The sequence below is a fragment of the Pristis pectinata genome, chromosome 12, assembly GCF_009764475.1.
Source record: "Pristis pectinata isolate sPriPec2 chromosome 12, sPriPec2.1.pri, whole genome shotgun sequence".
NCBI classification, from domain to species: Eukaryota; Metazoa; Chordata; class Chondrichthyes; order Rhinopristiformes; family Pristidae; genus Pristis; species Pristis pectinata.
In genome coordinates, this window is record NC_067416.1 from 13303609 (window position 1) to 13329964 (window position 26356).

The 26356-nt window shown below is 40.9% G+C and overlaps 1 protein-coding gene and 1 long non-coding RNA gene across 2 annotated transcripts in view; one reads left to right on the forward strand and one right to left on the reverse strand.

Annotated features, from left to right (window-relative positions):
* Window positions 1-626: 626 nt before the first annotated feature.
* LOC127576732 (uncharacterized) lies at window positions 627-6370 on the reverse strand. Its single transcript, XR_007957280.1, has 3 exons — window positions 6143-6370; window positions 5946-6049; window positions 627-2726 (listed from the first exon to the last, which is right to left on the reverse strand). It is a non-coding gene; the product is annotated as an uncharacterized LOC127576732 (long non-coding RNA).
* A 101-nt stretch (window positions 6371-6471) lies between these two features.
* pdzd8 (PDZ domain containing 8) overlaps window positions 6472-26356 on the forward strand; it is a 144260-nt gene continuing 124375 nt past the window's right edge. Inside the window, exon 1 of the mRNA XM_052027433.1 lies at window positions 6472-7800. Within this exon, the coding sequence (XP_051883393.1) occupies window positions 6983-7800 (818 nt within the window). The 5' untranslated portion in view covers window positions 6472-6982. The remainder of the gene's footprint in view (window positions 7801-26356) is intronic.

The following is a 26356-nucleotide window of genomic DNA, read 5'->3' on the forward strand; positions in this document are numbered from 1 at the left end:
GATCCTTCGTCATTTTTTTTTAGATACTTGGCCTGAAACTTGGACTTCTGTCCCAAATATAGACCTACAAAACTGATTTATAGTAAAACTGTTTTGAAGGAAAATAAATGCAGTACAGCAACTGTAAGAATGCCTTTGAAGTCAGAAATGAGTTTCAGAGAGCAGAAAATAGGCCAAAAAAAAAAACCTAGAAGTTAACCACAAACTAACCTATTGGGACCCAATAATTAATGCTGCTACAGTGCTCTAGATTCTGCCTGTTATGGTATGACTTCCTGAGCAAATTTACAATATGGTGCATTAATGGTAGTCTAATTTTACAAAATGGTTCTGCAGCAATTGTAAGATTCTTTTTTTAAGTATGTTAGTGAGTACATCTACTGAGGGAGACCCAAAACATTACAGGGAGTCATTTACTTCCAGAATGGAATGAGCAAGGTTATGCCATCAGCACCCTGGCTTCCTATGCTCATGTTTCAGACATTCATATTTCTAAGCCTCCCCCTTCAAAACAGTGGCAAGAATGAAATGTTGTATGTAACACAAGAAATTGGTGAAGAGTTGTGGAGAATTTGATGTTATTTAACTATTGTTCATTGAGATTGATAGTTTATGGATTGCCACCACTAGGCTCCTGCTAAATATTTCTAACAGAGTTGATGCTTCATAGAACACTGAATTTTTGTTATGGGTGTTCAGGATATGAGCCAAATTGTTTTTGATGTATATTAGTCAAATCCAATCATACTGACTATATTCCAAACCATTTTATTACATTTTCTGTTCAGCATCAAGAAAGTAGAAATTAAACAGCATAATGAGAGTAACTAGTCAGAGAAAAATGGGCTGATTTGAACCAGATGTAGTCTGTCATTCCAAAGGCAACATCCAGCGTTCAGTCACTCCCAGATATGCCCTGGACTCGCGTGAATCTGCCACAACATTGATGAGCGATAGAAGGTGGTGCATCTGTTACTCTGCATGGAGTCCAGCAAAAGCCCTTTTAATTAATAAAGTTAATGTCCATGTGTTTCACCTTTATATTGCAGGAGTGGTAAAATATGAATGTTGCACTGAAGGCACAACCAGGAGCTCCTTATTGGCAACATAATATTTTGCTACAAAAAGTGCAATCAGGACCAAGAAAGAACAGTGGCAAAGAGCTGTGGAAAATTGTTGGAGTGCTGTCCTCAGTATTCAAAAGGTTAAAATAACTGAGAACAGATGGTGATATCATGACATGTTGAACAGTACATTGATTGTACTTTCAACCATCGTTTTTAAAATGATGCAGACGGCATGGGAACTAAATGGGTGAGTCAGTAAAAGGAGTGGTGGGGGAGAGAAAGGTAGCTGTGAAGCAATAATGCACTCCAGGACTTCAAAATAAAAATCAATTTGGAGATGATAGTTCAAGGGAAACATTTACTAGAGGAGTGATAATGCTCATTTTGAACTAGACAGGGACATAATATTGGATTAATGTACTAAATGCAGAGATTATCTGGCAGAGCAAGGAGCATTGGTAGTAAAACAAAAAAAAATGTTGTCTGTGCTCTCTAGATGAAATGAGAAAAGCAGCAGGGAGAATTAACATGTCCTGTCATGTAGACTTGGGTAAATAATTAACCTTGTATCACAGAAATGCAAACAGATGACTAACTTAGAGATTAACTTTAAATAATAATCATGAATTATCTGAAATATCAAGGTTAGCTAAAAAGAATAATTATGCCATGTAATTCAGTGCATCTGATAGAACTGTATCTCATGTTTCTGCTGCCCTATTTTGGGAGTGTATTAGAAATATAGAATCAATAAAGTAACAAACACTATGTTATGAACAAAATGTTAGAGAAGACAGAAAATACACAAAGAAAAGACAATCATTAAAGGAACTATCTCTGTTTTATGTTCATGGTTGCTACTTCTGCATTCAAGATGCTTCAGGAGTTGAACAAGGGACATGAACATCTACTAATATTACCAGTACCAGTCTGCATACACCTATACTAAGAGTCAGAGTTTTGAAATAAACAATGAACATTTGTACTTCTAAATGTAACTACTTAATCTTCAGCCAATTGCTCCACCTTTCATTTCCAGCTTCAGGATTCTCACAGTTCAGATAACAATGACAAGTAGTCATAAACAGAATATTAAAAAAAATAGACAAGATCCCATTCATAATAGTAAACATGCTTAAGTAGATCTCAGCAATTAATATTTGAGGCTAGGTGCACACAAATCTTATGAATTTGGAGAGCAATGCAAATGAAAATTAAGAAAATAAGCCAAAGTGCAAATATTAGAAAAATGAAAAAAAATGTAAATGAGGAAATACATGTCAGTTAGCTTGATACATCTGTCAAGTTGGCAGATCTGTCTAAGTAGAATTTTGGCCATGCACTTCTGAGGAAATGCTGTTTATTTGCAATTCATTCTGGCTTGTGGACTTCACTGGTAAGATCATTACTCAATAGTCATATCCTTGAGAACATAGTGGGGTATTCCTTTCTTGAGCCACACAGTGCTTCTAGATTGGGAGCCCTAGGATTTTGATCCAATGACAACATACTTCCAAATAAGGATCTTCTGTATCTTGGAAGAGAACTTGCAGATGGTGGTTTTCCCAGGTGACAGATGGCTTCAGGTTGTGCCATTTAGTTTTCAGTGGTACAAGGTTGCTTATGAAATTCATCCTGCTTCTATGATGATAAGCAAACCTGTAGCAATTACATATAAATGAGCATGCCACTTTAAACCAACATGTTGCCTTCATTAGAAACAATAGGATTCAGCAAATAGTTCATCATAATTCCCATTGTTATTTTAAGAGGCTTGTCACCATCAACTTTATTTATAAAACGTCACCATTTTTTTTGCGCTGATAGTATCTCATAAAAATGATGCACTAGCTCATATGAATTGTATATTACTAATTGGATACAACACCTGAGACTCCCGATCCAGTCTTTCTTCTCCACTAAACACTCCCCCTTTTATGATACTTCCCCACCCTCATTACTCACCCAGTCAGCTCTTATGCCACCTACAAATAATACCTGTTCTTTTACCTCTTCCCTTCCTATTAATGTAAGGTTATCTACCTTGACCAAGTCTGTTGTTTTGTTCCCTTTCTCCACAGATGCTACCTGATCTGCTGCATATTTTTAGCATTTTCTTTTTTTTCAGATTTCCAGTGAAAGCTGTGCTCTGGATCTCACAGTTCCAGCATATTGTTCTTTTTTTTTGTCCCTCCCCCTCTTTAATCACCCTCATTCATCTATTAGACAGACAGCACCAGAAGTAATTGTGTTACCTGGATAACCTCAGTTTCCACCTTATTTCCCATTCCACACACATATTCCCTTCTCCACAACTTAAAACGTGCCTGTTTTCTCACTCTTCTAGTTCTGATGCAGGGTCACTAACCTGAAACATTGACTGTTCTTCTCTCCACAGATGGTGACTGTTCATTCTGTCCATGATTATTGTTTCTAGAACTTTCTGCACAATCAAGGTTAAACTGACTAGTTACTTAGTTTATTTCAACACTCTAATTTGAACAAGGGTGCAATATTTGCAGTCTTCCATTCCTCAGCCACCAGCCCTGAACATATAGATGTTTGGAGGTTTATGGCCAGGCCTTCACAGTTTCCTCCCTTACTTCCCTCAACAAGCATCCCATCTGGACCATGTAGTTTATATTTCTTCTTAGGCAGTCCCTTGGGATCCAGGATGATTTGCTTCCACTCTGGTTTTGTGTGTTCTGAGATGCTGAGACTACTAACTTCCACAGATGGGGCAGGAAGTGGCCGATACGGTGGGAAGATGGGTAGTTTGGGAGGTGGTGCACTCCTGCTCCTTGCACGGAAGCTCTATGTATTCCTGACGCATGGCCTTGAGGTTCCCAATACCACTCCTCCACTTTGAGCAGTCATGGGCCAGAAATTTCTGAGAGTTTTTGGGGATGTTGCATTTTTTCAAGGAGGATTTGAGTACATATTGGGACCTATTCCTCTGGTGGTCTGGTAATGTCTCCCCATGAGATGAGCTCAGAATAGTGTTCTTATTTCGAGAATCTGATTTCGAGCATACAGACAATATGGTCGGCCCAACATAATGGAATGTGTGTAATCAGGGCCTGGGTGTATATACTGATGTTGGTTCACTTATTCTTCCAGTGAATTTGGAGGATTCTGCAGGGATAGTGATGCTGGTATTTATCCAGTGCCTTGAGAAGCCTGTTGTAGGTAGTTAGGTGTTCGACCATATTGGAGGGCAGGAATCACTGCTGCCTGGTAGATCATCTTTTGTGCCAGGTCTGAGGACTTTATTTATATGACAGTAAGAATACATATGTCAAGATGTAATTCATTGATTACAACTCAGTTTTCAACACCATAATACCTAATAAGCTCATCGCTAAATTCTTGGACCTTGTTCTTGGAACCTCCATCTGTAACTGGCTTTTGGACTTTTTGTCCAGCAGATGTCAGTCAGTTAGAATTGGTCATAACATTTCATCCACCCTGACCCTCAGCACTGGTGCTCCCCAGGGTTGTGTGCTCAGTCTCCTGCTCTACTCCCTGTATACCCATGACTGTGTGGCCAAATACAGCACCTACTCAATCTTCAGGTTCACCAATGACACCATGATTGGCCTGACCAACAACAATGCTGAGACAGAGTACAGGAAAGAGATCACGAACCTTGTGTCATAGTGTCAGAACAACGACCCAGCCCTTAACATCAGCAAGATGAAAGAGCTGGTTGTTGACCTAAGGAAGCAGGGGGTGGAACACCATCCTGGCCTCATCAATGGAGCTGCTGTTGAGATGGTCAACAACTTCAACACAACCTAGAAGGTTGTAGCTGGTTTTACAGTACTGAAGAACCCATGTGTATCATGGCTGTCAGTGAGTTGCTGAGCTTCCTGCACTCTCTCCACCTACTATGTGTTCTATATGTCAAGGGTTTTCTGCTGGACCACTGCCTTCAGGAGCCTGTAGAGCTGTTTCTTTTCCTTTGAGGAGAGGTGAAACTTCCAATCCAGGAATACCTTGCATACGCAGCGAATTAGCTGGATCTTCTGGTAATTCTCATCCAACCATTCCAGCTTCTTTCTGTTGGAGAAGCCCAGAGTCTCCTCACAGCTGCCAGTTATGGTGGACTTCAAGGCAGTCCATAAATGCTGGGTGCTGGTCATTGACTTCAGGAAGGGGGATGGTGCACATGCTCCTGTATACATCAAAGGTGCTGAGATTGAGAGGGTTGAAAGCTTCAAGTTCCTAGGAGTGAACTTCACCAATAGCTTGTCCTGATCCAACCACGTAGACACCATGGCCAAGGAAGCTCACCAGCATCTCTACTTCCTCAGGAGGCTAAAGAAATTTGCCATGCCCCCTTTGACCCTCACTAATTTTTAATCGATGCACCACAGAAAGCATCTTGTCCGGATGCATCACAGCTTGGTACAGCATCTGCTCTGCCCATGACCACAAGAAACCGCAGAGAGTTGTGGACACAGCTCAGCACATCAGGGAAACCAGCCTCAGCTGGTCTGTCTACTCTTCTTACTGCCTCAGTAAAGCAGCCAACTCAATCAAAGACCCCGCCCACCTCAGACATTCTTTCTTCTCCCCCCTCCCATCAGGTAAACGATACAAAAGCCTGAAAGCACCTACCACCAGGTTCAAGGACAGCTTCTGTTCCCACTGTTATAAGACTATTGAACAGTCCCCAGCACAATAAGATGGATTCTTAACCTCACAATCTACCCTTCTTCTCTGCCTGCACTGTACACTTTATTCTGCATTCTGTTATTGTTTTCTCTTGTACTAGCTCAATGCACTGTAGTAATGAAATGGTCTGTAGGAAGGCATACTAAACAGAGTTTTTCACTGTAGCTCGGTACATGTGACAATAATAAACCAATTTACCACTTTGCCTCCCCTGTAGATGGGATTTGGTGGGGTCCTTGAGAGCGCTGTCAATGATCTTCTCGTGGCGACCTTCGTAAGGGATTTCAGTTTTTATCTCCGTGCTGAATTAAACGAAATCAACTTAATCCTTTAACTTTCAATGGTTTCAAACTAAATTCAGTAATTCTCTTTTTGTAATCCAACCTGAAACTCACCTGGAGATGACAAGTAGGGGAGTCGCTGTTGAGGAAGACTTTGCAGGGATACAGTTCCCTAAAGCAGCCAGCCGGCACCGCGGTAGAGATACAGCTTATTCACAGTCGGCCATATCGGAAAGCAACATCACTCTGCATTGTGGGCTCGCACGGAGTAGTTGTCATTCTAATCCCGTTACACGTTGCTACTGAACGGAATATGGATTTTTCGAGGTTAATGCAACATTTAACCCGAAAAGCCTTTAATAGACCAGAACAGCAAAGGCTAAAAAAAAGGTGTATTCTTCTATTTACAAGCTGGAAATGAAAAGGAGGGAGGACTAATTTTTTTAAAAGCGGATAATACTGTAAAACAATATGCAAATGAGAACAGAGAGCTCACACAAAAATTGCGGTTCATGGGTCTCCCCAAACGCGTGCTTTGGTTTAAAATGCGCTAAATTTCAATTATAAGTGCGTACCGCACATAGGCGCTGTTTCATGTATTTGCCGGGTTTTTTTTGTTCCCCTGTTCCAACGTCGGCAGCTCAGCCGAGTTCGTAGCTGGGAGCCGGAGATCGGGTCTGGGTTGGTGCAGCGCGGCTCGGCCACTGGGGGGGTTTGGAAGCCGCGGGCGAGCGTTATTTGCGCTGATGCGGGGCGTGTTGCGCACGTACGCTGAGGAGGAGGCGGAGGAGGAGGAGGAGAGGACGGACAAGTGCTTCTCTTTCATTGTGCTGCCGGCTACGGGCCATGTAAACATGGAGCCTTAAGTATGGTAGCAAGGGGGAAAGAGAGAGAGAGAAATGTAGAATTAGTGAGAATAAAAGGTGAGCGATTAAAAATATAAAGGGAGCGGCGATGATTTATGTAATCTTGTTGTCTGCACTGGCCGGGGCTCTGTGTGTTGTGGTGCTGCAGATTTTATTGCTGTACCGGAACAAACCCGAGGCTGTACCTCGGCATGTGCAGTACGTCAAACCCGTGGTCGAGCCCTCACTCAAGGACTATTTCAGCGGCAACAAGGAGCCACCGGCTTCCCCAGACTCGACCTACTCTGCGCCCGGGACCGGCGGCGTGGGCAGCGGCAGCAGCAGCCACAACAAGCCCGAGAGTTGCCACTTTCTCAACGCCATCTTTCTGTTTCTCTTTCGGGAGCTCCGCGACACCCCGATTGTCCGGCACTGGCTGACTAAGAAGATCAAAGTGGAGTTCGAGGAACTGCTGCAGACCAAGACGGCGGGTCGGCTGCTGGAAGGGCTGAGCCTGCGCGACATCTCGCTGGGCAACGCGCTGCCGGTGCTGCGCAGCGCTCGGCTGCTGCAGCCGGCCGGCGGCCAGGACGACGAGGCCGGCGGCGGCGTGCCCGACGAGCTCAACTTCGAGGTGGAGCTCGAGTACAACGGGGGCTTCCACCTCGCCATCGACGTGGACCTGGTCTTCGGCAAGTCGGCCTACCTCTTCGTCAAGATGAGGAGGGTGGTGGGCCGGCTGAGGCTGCAGTTCACCCGGCGCCCCTTCACCCACTGGTCCTTCGCCTTCATAGACGACCCTTTCATCGATTTCGAAGTGAAGTCGCAGTTCGAGGGCCGGCCCATGCCACAGCTCACGTCTATCATCGTCAACCAGCTCAAGAGAGTCATCAAGAGGAAACACACCTTGCCCAACTACAAGATCAGGTAAGGACATTCTGTGTGTGTGTGTGTGAGAAAGAGAGAGAGAGGGAGAGATGGACCATTCTGCCTGCAACTTTCTGCATGAGCCTGTTCGCCAGTTATTGTGGCAACTCTGCACCGTGGTGGCTTCACCCCTCAGTCATCTCTTGGCACAGTGTTGGGTTACAGATGGCATCCCCACACCCACCCTCCCAAGCTACTGTCATGCGATATTGAGGAGAGCTCAGAAAGAAGGGAACAAGCTGTACTTAAGCATAAAAAAAACAGCAGGCCTTTCTCAACGTGTGGCATGGCTGCTGGCCATCTTTCAATGATGTCATGTTTTAGGCTGCAAGTTGGAAATATTGTTAACTACTGCTCCCATGATATTATTCAGTCTGGCTGTGCAGTGCAGCATACCCAGGGGAGTTTGATATACACTTGAGCAGGATTTCTCATTACTCCACCCGAACATCAAGATACGGTTGATGGCAGAGGGTCGGCAATGGTTGGAGGAGCTCGGGTATAGTTATCATTTAGTCTGTGGGGGAACAGGACAGGTTGTTGGGTACTGATGCTCAATGTCATGTTTCTTCTTAAGTACTGAAACCTGAGAAAATACTGAAAGCAAATGGCTAAAAGCAAAGCAAGTAGGATGCGGAAAGCAGTTGAGTCAAATCTTCCTGGGGTCATGTTGGATCTGTGACATGCCCTGGTCAGCTGAAGCTGCCTATTGATACTGAGGCCCGATTCCAATACTGAAGTTATGACAGGGAAGCATATCCTTGGTGTAAGATGACAGAATTGAGGGAGGCTGCTTAATAAATTAGTCCTCTTTAAACCTGAAGATGATACCCCAGAAGGAACCTGTACACTGACAGTAAGTACAATGTAAAACTGAAACATTACTGTTTGAGTTGCAAAGCACCAGCATCGCAAGGGGTGTATAGATGTTGTGAAGTAATTCTTCATGACATATAGCTGATATAGGATATCAGTCAGTTGAGGTCAAGCCAGGAATCATTCGATTAAATAACTATTTGCTGTAATTAGAGGGCACCTGGAATTATCAGGACAAACATTTTGAAGGGCCTTTTTTGTGATCTTGGAACTTTGATCTAACAAGTGAATCCTTCCAGCAAGAATATTCTGCATTTGCAAGAATATTGTATATTTACATTGGTAATATTTAAAGTCAACCACCTCTGGATACTTGCAGTGGATCAGGGCCTAGTACTTAGCTTCAGATCGCTGAAGTTGTAAGGTTCCTATGAGGTAAGCTTGGCTAGAATTAAAGTATCTCAAATTGTACATAATTTTGATAGTAATCGGTAACACATATTGCATTTGCCATGTATAACCACACACACCTTTATTTGGCCAACACTAGCCTGTAACACAATCACAGTTGCATACTTCCATTACTAAAGAGAGCTTCAGAAATTTGGGTTTTCATGCTCATGACACCCCTAATGCATCTTGAGGAGAATTTCTTTGTCCTGATTTGGAGTGGGCAAAGCTTTGAGAGATCCTTTGCTTCTCAATAATTTCAAGATCTCTTTCTGAGACAATAGGATATCTATATATGAAATGTAGAAAATATTGCACTGTTGGAATTGAGGACCATTGTTTGGCACATGTGGGTGTATTAACATAGTGATGCTTGATGTTGATATTGTTTGCTCCTAATGTGAATTCTTTCTTTCCCTAGCTAACTCAAGCACTGTAGGCGAGGGGATTTGTCTTAAGTCTTAGTGCAAAATGAAAGGTAGCAAATTGCAGTTGTCAGGTACACTGCACCTAGTTTTCCTTTCAAAGGGCAGGTTGTAAAATGGGCTGAAGATCTTCCATTACCTATTTTGCCTTATTACTCAAGACAGACTTCATCTCCTCTAAATCTGAGGTGGTTGTCAAACATTTTAGATTTAGGTTTTTAGATTTTATTTACAGCATGGTAACAGGCCCTTCTGGCCCAACGAGTCTGTGCCGCCCATTTTAAACCCAAATTAACCTACCCATACGTCTTTGCAATGTGGGAGGAAACCGGAGCACCTGGAGGAAACCCACGCAGACATGGGAGAACGTACAAACTCCTTACAGACAGCGATGGGAATCGAACCATCTCCCAATTCCACTACTGCAGTGAGAATGGATTTAACTTACTTTGTTTACATCTTGCTCATGGAGCCAGTTTATTTGCTTTCCCTGCTGCTACTGTAATGTTGCAGGACTGGGTACATTATTATTTGTGAGGCTTCTCCCAACCCTTTGAGTGCCTTCATAGAATATTGTCCTCCACTTCGCATAAGTGTTCAAGTCTAGACACTTGTCAGAATGCCAGAAAAATTAACACTGCATCGATGAAAATCACATAAACCAATTTTGTGCATTTCTGCGAGAGTTAACATGAGTTGTTAATATTGTATGTTTTTGGTGCAGGAGTTTTGAGCACCCTAGCCTGTATTTCTTGTATCCAGTTCTCCCAAATTATGACAGTAGTAATGCAATGACCAAAGGTTGTCTCCAGTGAGATTTTTCAACTATTTTTGTCTGAATTATGACTGGTGCTGTTCATTCGTAGAAAAATCATATTTTAATAGTATGAAAGCAAAACCAAATGTTGCTTAAAAGGTTAGATGCACCTCTCCTGTGTAATTGGCAGAACTTCATGCCATATACTCCAGGATGCTATGATCCCTGTTCCCACAGCCTGGAATGGCCTCAAAATTAAGTGACCACAAACGCCAGAAGAAATCCTTCATAAGTAAATGAAACCTAGGAGAAAGACATCTGACAAAGAAGTGGCACCAAAAAATGACCTCCAGGTTTCCTGGTAGTTCTGACATTGGGAAGTAACCTTTAAAGGGTCACACCACAATACAACCAGCAGTGTCTCAGCTACTGGGTGGAGTTGGGAGAGGTGTAAGAGTCCTTCCAGAAGGCAGAGGAACCAGCAATAGCTTCTAAAGAAAAGGCAGTTTCCTTGAGCAAAGGATGCTTTTATGGCAGGAAAATGCAGGGGGCTGCCTGTAAGGTCACGAGTATCCTCTGTAGCTGTATGTACCTTTTGGGATTGAGGTGTAATGCCATTTCCAGTTGTTAAAGCAAGCATTCCATTGACCAAAAATTGAATGATCTCAATTTAGCTGGTAGAGTTATTTGTGACTTCTGTAACAGCTTTGAGCAGCTAATGGCATGTCTTCAACAGAGACTGCTTGCAAGAATCTTGAGGCAAGGTTCTCGAGAGGTGTGAGTGACCCTGACTTTGACTTTGAGAGCTGTGTAGACACTTGTGTTTGTTTGCAAGTAGGAAACATGGTTTATCTGTGACCTCTGATAACCACAAGTACAAGCTCATGCAAGTCATTGGAATGACCTCGAAGTCATGATTACTCTCCTTGCCTCAGGATCCTTGCAGGCTGTTCCTGCGGAGATGTGACACAGCTGCCCACTGCTGCATTGCAGAAATCAAGAAAAGCTTTACTGACAAAGTGGGGAACCTTTGATATTTGGCTAATGTAGCCTTTGCATTTATACCAGGAAGGAGAGTTTGGCTGCATTGCAGAGCCTCCACATGTGCAGGCATTCATAGAGAGCTCTTAGGGCCTTGCACACATCTTCCTGACGTGCCCATGAGATACAGGGATGCTGCCTTCAGTGTGCATTGTACTTCAGAAGCCTCTGCAGGTTCCTATCCCTGGGGAGGCTTTTGCATCCATTCACTAACCCTCCCTCTGCCCCCCCACACCCCCCCAGCCACCTGCATCCCTGCCCCAACTCCCCATTCATTGTAGCATGCACTTATTCTTTGCCAACCCTCCCCAGTAGCTGAAAGAGTGCTAGTAGTTTTGTGCTGGGACCTTACAACAGTTTCCTTTGAGATCAGAGTTGTGATTGAAACTGCTACTAAGATTGTTAAGCCCACTGTTCCAGAAACAGAGCAGGATTATGAGAAGGAGCTTGCTGCATCAACAAATTGTTTTTTTTTGAAAGAGGTTTTTAACTTGGCTTTGGGAAAATTGCTAACTCTGTGTTAACACTAGAAAAATAGTCTAGGCAAATATCTTGTGCCTAGTGTTCTATATCTTCTGGCAATAGTTCATGCACAATTTCATAGTTTTTTTTATTCAGCTATTATGCTTTTTCTAATCCATCCAGTGTAACAAAACGTCCTTCAATTTATGGGTTTTCTTTTGAGTACCAATATCAGTTACCTTGCTTAATACAAAACACCACATGGCAATTTGCACAGTTTCCTGTTATTTAAGATTTTCACCTTGCCTTAATATCTTGTTTTATGACTCAATGTCACCTTCATACTTGGTCATCTTATATTTTCAACATTAAGCAATTCTGAGGTTCTCCACATCAGCTGCTGAGTGCAGAACAATTTCCCAAAAAGATTCTTATTGTTTTTACTCTTGCACGTAATGGTAAAGGAGACAATATACCCCTTCCTTAGCCTGAAACTTCCACTTTATCCATATGCTTCTTGTAAATATCCTTATGGAGTACTTCCTAAAAATCAAGCTCTTGCATCAATCATATCATCTCTGCTGCTCTGTCCCTGTTTTCCAGCATTTTTATGTATTTATTGCAAGTGAGTTGATGTTGCACAAGTACGAATATCTAACTGTGTAAACACATTTTCCATGGTCTGGTCCCCGGAGAAAATGGGTTCATAGAGAAAATAAAATCAACAAGTAAAAGGCACTCTGGGCTATTTTTAGAAATTCAAAAAGGCAATTTTGATGTGGTGGAGTGATGTCTTCTGCTTTCCTCTGAATGGGAAGCACTCCATAATTTATACATTGCTCTTTCTCCCTCTGTGATGCATGTAAATTACATACGTTTTATTTTGAGGCATAATATTTAAAATCAAGCTGCAACATGCTTTGAATATTCCAACCAACCTTGCCCTAAATTTAGTTTACTCTTTTAAGGTGAGGTACAGATATTGTACTAAGTTTATCGTACAAAGGAACTGCCACGTAACCAGGCGTGGGGGAGGATGGGAAACATGGCAGCAATGTCCTTGGGCTTCTCAAGTTTAAAAATAGCTGACTACATCAGGAGTGTTTCCGTTAGTTTCTCCAGAAAGCAGAAGTTCATATATATTGTTAGACTTGTTTAAGATGCGTCATTCAGAAAAACAATATTAGCAATTGCGCAAAGTGGGCTTGGATTGAGCAAGGGACCCTGCCAAAGATCCATTTTTAAAAAAAATATGCCAATTTCAAAATGAAATGTTAAGAATTGCTATTTGTTTGGCATCAGAAAGGATGTTGGTTGGTTTGATGTGTGCCATCTAATCGTGAATACAAACTGTTTCTTTATTGAATCATAACTAACTAAGCAATTTAGCACATACGCTAAGGACAATGTAACCTTTACAGGAATTTTCTTTAAATCCTTTGCAAATGAACCTGTTTCAAATTACTTGTGTTTGGTAGGAGCAGTGGTCTGATGTAAAGTTGATGCAAGTAATAACATGCATGAGGGTTATTGTATTTGAGAACAAGAATAAATTATCAATGAGTAACTGAAAATATTAAGCTAGTTGGCCATTCATCTGTAATATTTCAAATGGTGTTTGAATGGGCTTGGAGAGGGTGGGTGCGATATCTGTGTGCAATTGGGTGTCTCCAACATACAAAACTTTACCCTGAGCTGTGCAGTTTGTAAGTGGTAGGTCATTAAGATTTTATGTATGAGAGAGGAAAAAATAAAGCCTATAACGAGGATCACATAGTTCTATTTATTTCCATTCTATCTGATTGAAAATATACTTGCCAAAAAGTGAATGAGACTTGAACAGGAGGATATAGTTAAAGATAAGGAGCAGTAATTTAAAACTGAGGTTCTTAGGAATTTTCTTCAGAGTGTAGTGCTTCTCTAGAGTTCCCTGGTCCAGAGAGTTGTGGAGGCCAGATTACTGAAGGTACTTAAGTAGGAGACAGATACATTTTTGAAAGATCAGGAAATTGAGGGTTTTGGGAAACTGGGGCAGATCAGCCATGATCATATTGAATGATAGGACAGGCTTGAGTGGCCAGATATCCTACCCCTCCTCCTATTTTATTCTGGAATTATTATACGCATGGTGTTGACCATTTCTAAGTTGTTTAATATAGCTCCACAAATCTAGCCAGGCGCTTGCTGGAGAAAGTTGGGCTTGTGTATTTTGCATCAAATTACGTTGTTTCCTTTGCAACTCTGGGGGCTTTATCCTTCATTGTGGAGTGATCATTGTTGGGAGACCTGGCTGGTCCTAGCTTAGTACCAGAGTGAGATTCCATAAAAATAAATCCCATACATGTACCTTTTTATAGTTTGAGCCATCTCCTACCCCACGGTTATGACCAGATGGACCCTTCCACACCTCGTGCTCTGATTTACTCAGGCCCCTGACTGACAACTTGTCCCGAGAGTCCAAATGAAGGGTCTTGACCGAAACATCGACTGTCCATCTCGCTCCTTAGATGCTGCCTCACCCGCAGAGTACCTCTAGCATCTTGTGTGTTGCTCCAGATTACAGCAACTGCAGTCTTCTGGTCTACGGCGTCTGAGCCAGTCTGCTCCAGTGACTCCAGCCTGTGTAGACCGGCACAGTGGTGAGGAAGAAGGACCAAATCGTTGCTGCATTGACCACATAGTACCACACAGTAGGGTTCACTGGCATTTGTAGATTAGTCCCCTTTTATCTGTTATTAGTTTTGTGTTGAGTGCTGGGAAAACTCAGCAGGTTGAACAGCACCGGTGGGGTTGTTGGTGTTTCAGATCGAAAACGTGCATCAGGACTCAATTCCCTTCCCCTGATAGAGGCTGCTTGACCCACTAAGTTCCGTCAGCAGATTGTCTGTTGTTCTATATTCATCATTTGCAGTCTTTTGTGTGTCCATTATATTGTGTGGTGCCTGGAGTTTAAAATGCAGCTTGTGAGGATGTATCACTTCTTCGCCAGAATTAACCTTGCCTCAGATGCTGTGCAGCATTGACCACTTGCCTTTGGACCACTTGCCTTTGTACCACTCTTCTGACTTCACTGATCAAAATGCTTCCTAGGCTTTGCACCAACAAATACTGAAGAGTTGAGACAGGTAACTGCCACCAGCAAATGTCTGCTCCACGCGTTCCCCCAATGCAAGTTTTGTTGTTGATGCGTGTGAAAAGAGCAATACTGTTTTTATTTTGCAATATGTTTGGGCTAAATTTTTCTTTCTCTGTGTGCAACCAGGGCTGGAATCATCCTCTGTAGATGGTTATTAGAATGTTGCCGTCGAACTCTGCCTGTATGGCTCTAACTCAAGCTTCTTAATTTTTTTTCTTGGGGTTGCATTTGAATGGGTATCTTGGATTTTGTCTACAGTGACAATTTACTTAATTGCAAAGTAGTTTCTGCTCTATATCGACATGAAAGTCAAGAGTGCAGAACAGGTCACAGTTAGACTCAAATATGGACCGGGGTAGTCCTTTTCCAGTGCTTGAGTTTGAGGTTGCTGGGAATGTAGACGCAGGGTTGTTGTACTTGGTTTAAGTGTGCTTAAGGCAATGCCTTGGATTTTATGGCCACCTTTTAAATGTACATATTATATTTAACTATAACATACCATTTTGAACAGATTGTAAAAACTTGGCTTGTAATGGTTATATTTGATGCATTCAGTCAAAAATGGTGATCATTCAAGAAATCTATCAGAATTTGGTTTAATATTAAGTGCTATTTAACTTGTATTGGAATCTCACCATAATGAGAGAGTCTCCAGTTTTATTTTATCCCTTGATTTGGAGATGTGGTGACATTGCTTTTGGTTTTGAGGCCAAAGTCAATCTAAGAGTGACGGGAATAAATCTTTTGGTTGCCAGCCAAGGGTGTATGAGAAATGGGTTTGGCAATCACTGTTAGTTTCTTGTTGACATGGGCTTACTTTGCACTATCGCTAATTTGGATGCAGCAACCATGCCTCAAGTGTGCAGGAATGGATATGGAAAGGTGGTCTGGTGAGGTTGGGGTTAAGGCAGACTTTTGGAGCAGAGTGAAAGAAGATTTGCTGTAAAGTTGCCTGTGTTGACTTGGTTTTGTAACAGTTTGGTTACAGATACCAGGTTGTCTCAACCAGTAGTATTGTGTTTCTCCTGTGATTCCACTATTAAAACACATGCTTTTCCATCTCTCAGTTCATCCTGCTGGTTAAACACAAGCCTTCCACCTAAAAGAAATGAGGAGTAGGGCAGGGAGAGAATTTGGCAGGGCTAATTATTTATTTTGAGTGACTAAAAAGTTGGGGGGGGGAAGAGGGTGGGAGGGAATAAAACTGTCGTTATTGGGAGCTAAATAAGCTTCAAATTATTCTGTGGAATATCTGAAAGGAAGACCCCTTTCTTTGAAGATTTCATTCGTTACTCTAAAGATATATATCTGTGTGTATATAATATAAATTAAAAAAGGATGTTGCAGAGCGTCATAAGAACGGTGCATGTTTTACACATAACTCAGTAACAAAACAACCTAGGAATCTGAAATCTTGCATATAAGTTAGGCTTGGCATAAGGATGTGTCCTGTACTGTTTTTATAAAACCCCCCAAAGGAGTTTCTCCATGGCTCAAATTTCCTCATTGAAAATAGATCCGAGGAAAATTCTCATCAATCTTTGAGCTACATTGCTGAGAGTTGGTTGTTTTGAAATTGGGTTTATTTGTTTAAATTCAAAATTATATCCTTCATTGCCTTGCCACAAAAGAATGGGATATTGCAGAGCATCATAAGGACAGTTTGTGTGTCCTGTGCCGAGCTCAGTAACGAAACAACCTAGAAATCTGAAATTGTGCATGTAAGTTATGATTAGCATAAGGATGTGCACCATACTCTTAGTCTTTCTAAAAATCCCTATAGGAGCATCTCCATAACCCAAAGAGGGCCTAATTTTAATTTTCCACCTTGAAATTTGATGATTTTTATTTTTCAGATCCATTTTTGAGGTGCTAAATATTTGGGTGGACCTGGCCCAAGTACTTTTGGTCTACCTGAACCACAAAGAGAAACTGAAAATTTGTGCACCAATTTTCTGCAGGAGATCAGCTATGATTTAAACCATAGAGAGAAAGAACCAAATTTAGCGAGATATCAAATAAATCCCATGGGTACTATTGCCGGAGCTGTTTACAGTGACCAAGGAATTATGTTTTTGGATGCTTCTGGTGAAACGGGAAAAACTTTCCTTATTCTACTTTTGGCTAAAGTTTGAAACAAAAGATTACTGCACTAGCCATGGTATCATCAGGCATCACTTCAACACTTCTGATGGGAGGGAAAACTACACATTTGGCTTTTAAACTTCCTTAAAATTTAACAAGAGTAGAGACTACAACATGTAAAATTGGTTTGGGAACTGCAAAGGAAAAAATTCTAAGAGATTGTAAACTTGTCAGGGATGAATGTACCATGGCTCACAAAGCAGCCATTGAAGCATTAGATTCAACATTGCAAGATCATAGGCACAAAATTAAATTAATGGGAGGTGTTACTTTAGTGCTAGTTGGAGATTTTTGTCAAATGCTACCAGTAACTCCATGGGGTCCTGAAGCTGGTGCATTAAAAGCTTGTATTAAAGCATCACATATTTGGGAAAATGTTTGACAGGTGAGCCATTTGTGAGAGAGTTTGCTTCAAATTTACTCAAATTAGGAAGTGGGGAAATTAAACATGAAGACTCAACAGGAATGATTTTGATGAAAAATTTGGGCTGAATTGTTATATTATTTTGTGCTCTGATACCAAATGTTTTCCCAAATGTCACTCAATGCCACTTGAATTACCAGTGGTTACAGGAAAGGGCAATTTTAGCACCGATAAAGATTATGCAGTGCAGCCCATCAATAAAGATCTTCTTTTGAAGCTTCCCGGATAACCTGTATGATATAAATCTAATGACGGTGTGACAGACATTGATGAGGCTGTACATTTTCCTGTTGAATTTTTAAACACTCTGTCACCAGTTGGTGTGCCATTACATGACCCTGAACTAAAAGGAGGAACTCCAATCATGCTACTCAGGAATTTAGATCCACCAATACTATGCAAGGTTATCAGTTCAACCATTACCACCACATGTAATTGAGGCTACAATGATTACTAGTAATGCTGTTGTGGAAAATATCTTCATCCCTCAGATACCAATTGTCCCATCTGATCTACCTTTTCAATTCCAGTGACTTCAATTCCCTGTTCAACTTAGTTTTGCTTTGAGCATTAACAAGGTACAAGGACAGTTACCAAAGGTTGTTGGCCTTGATTGGGAAACTCAATGCTTTTCCTACGGTCAGTTATATGTCAGTTGCTACAGAGTTGGAGATAAAAATCGGCTCATTTTTACACCATTTACAAAAAGAAATGTAGTGTATTCTGAAGCACTTCAGCTTTGAAGTCAAGTAAGTTTACACACTGTGCATAGGTTATTTTTGTGTGCAGTTTTTTCAGTGTATATGTTTTTATTGGTAACTTTAGTTAAACTACATAACTTTAATCCTCTAATTTTTTTTATTCATGGAATATTTTAGATTTTATTTCACAAAGAGCATTATTACATGGAAATAAATGCAAACATCATGATTTCCAGCACAATAACCTAAGCAACACCAGGTAGAGTAGCTAGTGCTAGATAAGAGTTTTTGAATATTGAGCTATATCATCTGTCAAACCAGTTACTAAACAAGACAGGATTGCAATATAAAACTTTTATTTTTTTACTTAAAACCTGGTAACAGTTCAGTTTTTGCTGAGCACTATCTCTATTGCTCTATCTACTTTCTGTCAGATAGGACTTTGTATGTACATGATTAATTCATGATCCCAATAGCTGCTTTTCAAAAATAATGAAGGTAATTTTTTGATGGTCTTTACATTGTACGTGGTGGGTTCATAGTTTGGTCTCTGTGTTATTTTGCCAAATGTAATTGTGCTAAATGTTAAAGTGAATTCTTATAGGTTGTTCTGTTTCTGCAGGATGTATTAATTTATCATATACCTTCCATGCTTCTGGCCTTAGTTGTTTATAATGTTGCTGTTGAATTTGTGTTCATGTCTGCTTTAAGCCTGGACTTTGTCCACTCTTGGGTAACTTTGAGCAATGTTGAAATAATATTAGGATTGATGCATAATGGGCAAAACCAGAGCTGCATGTCTCCAATGACAATACAAATCAGTGCAAAACTAGTACATGCTACCAAATATAATATTTACATTGGTAAATTGGATAGATCAGCATAGCATTAATATAAGGCAAATTAATCATAAACAAAATTGGATCACATCACCATAGGATAAGATGGGTTTATTGTTGAGAGTGACTCATCCCTTAATGACTTCCTGTCATCCACATGGTATATGTAAGGAGTGTGATGGGAAATGCCTCAATGAGTATACAGCAACTTGCCAAGCCTCCGAAAGCTGTGGCTTTTTCCACCTGGTAGAGCAAGGGTAGCAGGCCATTGGGAAGGCCACCATCTACAAGCTTCCCTCCATGTCACGCACTATGCTGATTTGTTGAATATGTTGCCCTAACATCATCCTCACTGCGCCAATGTCCTGGATCATCCTGCCTGTTATCAGTCTGGTAGCATATTCTCCTCAACGGCTGCAGCTGTTTTTAAAAAAAAAAATCAGCTTATCACGAAGTTCTTCCACAGCAATTGGAGGCAGATGTGGTACTCTTGGTGATGATGCTCAAATCTCATGGAAGAATAAATATGTCAAGAACAATATGCAACCATTATAAATATACAGCACCGGTCATTACCAGTAGCGAGTCATTGCCAATACTGGCCTTTACCCCAACCAGCACTTTGTTTTCTGCCAGTTTCGGCCTCTTCCTCTAACCCAATGTCATCTATTTGTCCTGAGGCCAAGACTTGGTCATCATACAGCCATCTGCATGTAAAATATGTAGATAGATGGAGAAGCAGTCTTAATAGATGGACCTATCAGCCATGTTATACAGAGATAGAAACATAGAAATTTATGCTATAAAAGGCTTTGTAGCCTGTTGTAGCAATACTGGCCAAAAACAGACTTTAGAATAGCTCCACTTCCAAGCACTTGGTCCATGACTCTGCAGATTATGGCTCTTAAACCAGGTTCTTTTTAAATGTTTTCAGCCTCTGTTACATTCTTTGACAGTGTGTTCTGGATCCCATCATTATTAAATGGAATATTTTTTATCTCGACTCTTTTAATCCTTCTAATTAACTTAGATCAGTGCCTCCCAGTTGCTGACAGCTTTGCTAAGTGAAATGGGTCCTTTCTGTTTTCACTGTCTAGGCTTCGTGTAATTTTGTACACCTAATTAAATCTCCCCACTGTCTTCTTTGTTCTAGAGAAAACAATAACTAGCCTTAACAGCACTTTTCTCATAATGTTAAATTCTCCAGCCTCAGCAATGCCCTCTTAAATATCCTCCGCATCCTTTCTGTTTTGGGTAAAGGTATAGTAACTGAGACACAAAGAACATAGGAGAGGTGGACAGGGAACGACTTTCACAAAGGGAGATTGAAGATAAACAGATATAGAGAACAGTGAAAGCCAGTGGTTGATGCATAGCTTGAGAAAGGAGCAGGAGAAAAACAATAAACAGAATGCTAAAGGTATGGTTGATTTTAGTGTAACAACGAGAATTAGTAAAACAGAACAATTTATGAAGTGGATAATATTTTAAAATGTAGTCTGTTTTGACATTCTATAGGAACATTTTTACAAGTCATAATTGTTGTGCATGGTCCTTCACAGGGATAACTTAAAATTTGTCAGTGAATTTTAGTGTTTGGCTTGGATTCCTAATTGAGTTTAATTCCTTCATGATGTGTTAGATTTGGGAGCATTGATGTAGTTTGTAGAAGTGTTGTGCAGAATAGTCTCATTTTTAATTAGTTTAAGTTCTGATCCCCTAAAAATTGTAAAGCTTCAAAAACTTGGACGTGATGTAATTTTTGACCATAGTTTTTAAGATGCATTAATGGGTTTGATAGAAATTCCCAGAACTTGCAAAACAAATGAAGCCTGTGAAGGATACACAGACTAAAAAGTGACAGATGGGAACTACTTGCATGATGTGTGACTAACAACATGATATTGTAAAAAAAAATCCTTTAAGGGAATAATATACTGCAATGTAGATCCTGTGGGTGGGACAATAATGCAGCATATATTTCAAAAGTTCAGAAAGCTTGCTTATTAAGTCCATATTATTCATACCATTGGGGTCATTTTCCTTTGCAGAATATAACTGTATCCCATATCTCCTACTGAGCTATTCAATTCATTAATTCCTTCAAAGCTAAGAAATCTATTGCACAAGGCTTAAACTGCTATGCAGAAATGAAAGCTAGCATCGTTAAAAGATCCTGAGCAAGAAAGAAAGCTTTAATTCGAGGAGATGCGTTAACCCATCAAGAATTGGAATTAGAACAATGAGTCATGTTGCTAAATTTATTTGACGCAATAAAAAGATTAGATATACAAATCTAGATTGAGTCACTGTATGAATTGTAATACAGGCTGTACTCATTAGATCTTATTTTTCCACTTTAAGTAATAAATAATTATAGATTTAAATGCTCCATCTGTTCTTGAATAACGTTGTCACAATGTAATTCTTCTCACTGTAGAAATATTATAGATAACTGATAGAGTGGGCAGGCATGAGTGGGGAAGCTCCAAACATATTGCACAATGCTGAGTGTTTACTTTTCTAGGTGTTGGGGCAGGGGAGGAAGGGTTCTGTGATTGTTCTATAAAGTTTACAGCAGCGGTCAGTGCTACTGGGCAAGCCATGTGTTATTGCTGAGGTGAGTGATTGTGATGGTTAAGAACTGGAATAGGCCATTCAGCCCCTCAAGGCTGCTCTGCCATTCAACAAGATCATGATTGGTATTGGTTTATTATTGTCGCTTGTACTGAGGTACAGTGAAAAACTTGTCTTGCATACTGATCGTACAGGTCAATTCATTACACAGTGCAGTTACATTGGGTTAGTACATAGTCCATTGACGTAGTACAGGTAAAAACAATAACAGTACAGAGTAAAGTGTCACAGCTACAGAGAAAGTGCAGTGAAGTAAGGTGCAAGGTCACAACAAGGTAGAAGCACCATTTGTCATCCCTATCCCCACATCCTTTGAGATCCCCCAATGTCCAGAAAGCAATCCATCTTGGTTTGGAATGCAGTCATTGACAGAGCCTCCGCAGCCTTCCAGGACAGAGAATTCCAAAGATTCACCATCTTAAATGAAGAAATGTATCCTCATTTCAGTCCTAAATGGCATACCTTTTATTTAGAGATGGTGGCCACTAGATCTAGGCTCTTCAGCCAGCGGAAACATTCACTCTGAGGTCCTGTGTTGGTTTCAACAAGGTTACCACTCATCTTCTAAACTCTAGGCTATCCATTGTAGAGCCTACCAGTCCAGGTAGCAGCAGTTCTGTAATAGAATCACCTCACCAGTGTTCTGCAGATTGATTTCACTGGTGACTAAGGAGAGTCAGTGATGTGAAAATACATTTCTGCATTCCAGGCAGTTTAGGATAGTGATGTTATATGGCACCAGTCATCCTTGTTTGTAATCTCTTGGCATTGATACAATGGCATACAAAGGAATTGCTGTGCACTACTTGATGTGATGTCTAACGTATTTGCATTACAGTTGTACTTACAGCTATTATTCAAAGAAATGTTGTGTGGTTGGTAGGGGTGTGGAGGCAGAGGGTGGGGTGGGGGGGGGGGAAGGGTTCACCACAGTTTATTGTATTCCAAATGAGATTTGAAACATTAGGAGTGTGACTGAAGGAAAGCTGTCTTGCTTTGAAGTAAAAGATCTAAAATAAAATCATTACTGAGTGGTAATAAAGAATAAGGAATATGAATGCAGCATGGTAGAATTAAAAAAAAAGCCTGTACTAACTTGAAGGGCTGAATGGCCTCCTGTGCTGTAACCATTCTGTGATACGAGGGAGGAGAGAATTGTTCTAACGGATGTGCATAAAACACAGCAGCACATTTAAGGTCGTGAATATGGGCTTTTCTTTTGGTGGGGCTCACTGGCAATATCATTTTGGGAAGGCCATGAAGAGAAGTAGAGCAGGAAGCAGAATTAGAACCAGGGCACTTGCAGATGTTGTGTTTTTGGGGGTCTGCTTTTAGCTTTTCAGTTTGATTACCTATGGGTCAGGTTCTAGCTACAGTTAGTGTTCTTGTCGTTAATTGTCGCTTTTTACATATTTCAGAACAATTCCCAACTGTATTGATTTCTTTTGAAAGGAGTGGGTTGAATAGGATTTACAGCTTCCTGCATTACAACTCTTGTGCTGGTAGGCTGACTATGCAGAGATTAGTAATAAAAATGGAAATGATTATCTGTCAACATCAGAAAGAGCAAAACATGTTAATGCTTCGGTGCTTAGAAATTCAATCACACAATGCTCTCTTTTTCTAGTGTTGTGTGGCTGAAAATCAATTATTTTTCTCGGAGTGAAGTGGGACACCGACCATTTCAATTTGTTTTGTATCTTTCTCGAGTTTCCTCTAGGCTCCGAACACCCATGTGCCCTGACGCCATTTACACATCAAGGGCATATGTGATGTCATTCCCTGTGAATCATTCCTTCTGGAGCACTGTGGACTTTTTATTTGTTCACAGGGTGTCAACATCATTGATAATGCCAGCATTTATTGTCCATCCCTAATTGCCCTGAATTAAAGGTAGTTCAGAGACCAAGTTGGTCAGTTTGGACTCACAAGTAGGCCAGGTCAGTAAAATTCCTTCCCTGAAGAACATACAATGAACCAGATGGGATTTAAACCTTATTCTGATTCTGGTGTTATTATCACTGATTTTATAATACAAAACTCCTAACTTGCCTTTTTCCCTTTGTACCCCAAGCCCTCTCCCCCAACCAACCCCTGAAGTGCAGAACTCCACCTTCTATACCCCAGTGTCAATCCCAACCCCTTCACATTGTGATCCTTCAAGTCCCAAGCTCCAATCACAACTGTTTTTAACCCCCAACCCCCGCCCCCCACCCCCCCATTGTCTCCCAGCTCTGTGATGCCTGAATCCTTCCTGCCCCGTGATCTGGTGCAGCCTGTAATGGAGGCTTTCCCTCTGTGCAACCTTCATTCCCCACACCCCTCCCCCACCAGCCATGTTCTCGGTGAGATCAGACTCTCCATTATCCATGAAAAATGTGTAAATCCCCCTCCCCTGACTGAATAAATCACAGTAGAGGCCCTAATACCTGAAGTTCAATGATGTGTATTTCTTATTGTATATTTGTTCATTTTATTGTACAATAGTGACTATAGTTCTAAAGTACTTGAATGACTGTGGAAAAATCTGCTGGGAACCTTGAAAGGTACTCATTAAATAAGAAGTTTATTTCTTCATTGAACACAATAAATATGTCTGAAAGTAGGGTTGTGATTTGACAGATTAAGATGAGAGGCTTTAAGCAATTCTCAGTGTTATTTCTAAATCATGCAAAATTACACATACTGTTATTTATGTGGACTCAAAGGAGCAATGTGGTTCATTAGGAAGCCAAGCACTGGAGCTACTGAGGTGGCTGTGTATCTCTCAAAGATTTATTTTGTTCATTATGCTAGTCTGTGGTGAGTTTCTGTACTCCCTTTGAAACAGACTTTCATGAGTCTTCTTGTGATTTCCCATGTGTATTTGATAGTACAGTAGTTCTTTATTCCTGAAACACTTTGTACATTGTCCAAAATGCTGTGAGTTACACCTCAAGAATTTGCATTCTTGGGACCTGTTTCTATAGGGCAGATTCATTCCCAGTTACTGTTGGTCAGTCAGTTTAAGATCAGTGTGGGAAATGGTTCGCAACCATTAATCCAAGACAAAAATTAATTTCCAGTTGAGAAGACGAGTTAATAAACTTACAGCGAGCAAGGGTTAGTTAAATGTAAATTGTGTCTGACAGGCTTGCTTACATTCTTTGTTGATTCATAGAGAAGTTTGATGAAGGTCATTTGATTGATGTTGTGAATATGGACTTTCAATAGTCTATTTGATAAAGGGCCATATAATGGACTTGTTAGGAATATTGAAGCCCATGGAGTTCAAGGAATAGTGGTCGTTTGGATATAAAATTGGCTGAGAAACAAAGCAGACAGCAGTGAATGGTGGTTTTACATACAGGAAGGAGGTTTATGATAATATGGCTAGCCATTTTAACTGGAATGACTTGTTTTTGATATGTAGTAGTGATGTGGACTTTCAGAGCAGAATTTCTAAGTCTGCAGATATCACAAGGCTTGGAAATGCAATAAAGCATAGAGCAACGTATGAGCAGACTGTAGCGAACAGGTTGGTTAAATAGACAAATATCCAGTAGATAAAATTTAGTTAATGTGATCAGTTTTGGGGGGAGTGGTGTAAGAATTAAGGGGGAACATTTTAAGAGGGAGCATGAGCAGAGAGACCCAGCAGTTAAAAGTGAATCTTTGAGAATTCAAGAACAAATTGATGGTGGCTTTAACAAAAAGGTGCTAGGCTTTTTATATAGGTCATAAATAACAATATAAAGCAATATCTTTATATTTATAGTTTATATTTATAAATAAATTGTTCTCTTGTGGACTCTACTTTACAATGGCCTTGGAAGGAAAGAAGAGATTTTACCAGATTGTATCAGGGCTGAGTGACTGAAGTCACAAGGAGGGACTTGAAGCTGATGTTATTCTCTAAGGCAGAAGAGGTTAAGGGGTAGTAATACTAGAGGAACAAAGGACTGTAGATGCTGGAATCTAGATGAAAAACATGATGATGCTGGAGGAACTCAGCAGGCCAGGCAGCATCTGTGGAGAAAAGCAGGCGGTCAACGTTTCGGGTCAGGACCCTTCTTCAGGACTGAAGATAGGAAAAAGGGAAGCCCAATATATAGGAGGGAAAAGCGGAGCGGTGATAGGTGGACAAAAGAGGGGAGGTGGGGGTGGGCAAAGGGTGGGATGGGTAGCTGCAGGTAAGAGATAGTGGTAGGCAGGTGCGGGAGAGGAGGAGAGAGCAGATCCAGCGGGGGATGGGTAAAAGGTAAGAAGAGAGGAATTTAAGAAAGAGAGGCTAGGAAAGGGAAGAAGAAAAGAAGCATGGTGGGGTGGGGAGGATGTTTGTGGGGATTACCTAAAGTGGAAGAATTCAATATTCATGCTGTTAGGCTGCAAGGCAAAGCAAGACAGAAAATGAGGTGCTGTTCCTCCAGTTTGCGCTAAGAATTCTCCTGGCAGTGGAGGAGGCTTAGAACTGTCATATCAGTGATATTGTGGGAGGGGAGTTGAAGTGACTGGCAACGGGAAGATATTAATGGGTGATTTAATGGAGGTATTCACAGCTTTGAAGGGTTTGGATAAAGAAATAACAGGTCCATTGGCAGGGAGATTGTTAGCCAGAAGATGCAGATTTTAAAAAGAGCAAAAGGTAATTTTCATGCTAAGTTGTTATAGTCTGGGATGCATCTTATGAAAGCAGCAGGAATGAATTTATTAGTAATCATTGGTAACCGAAGAAGGCTCTACT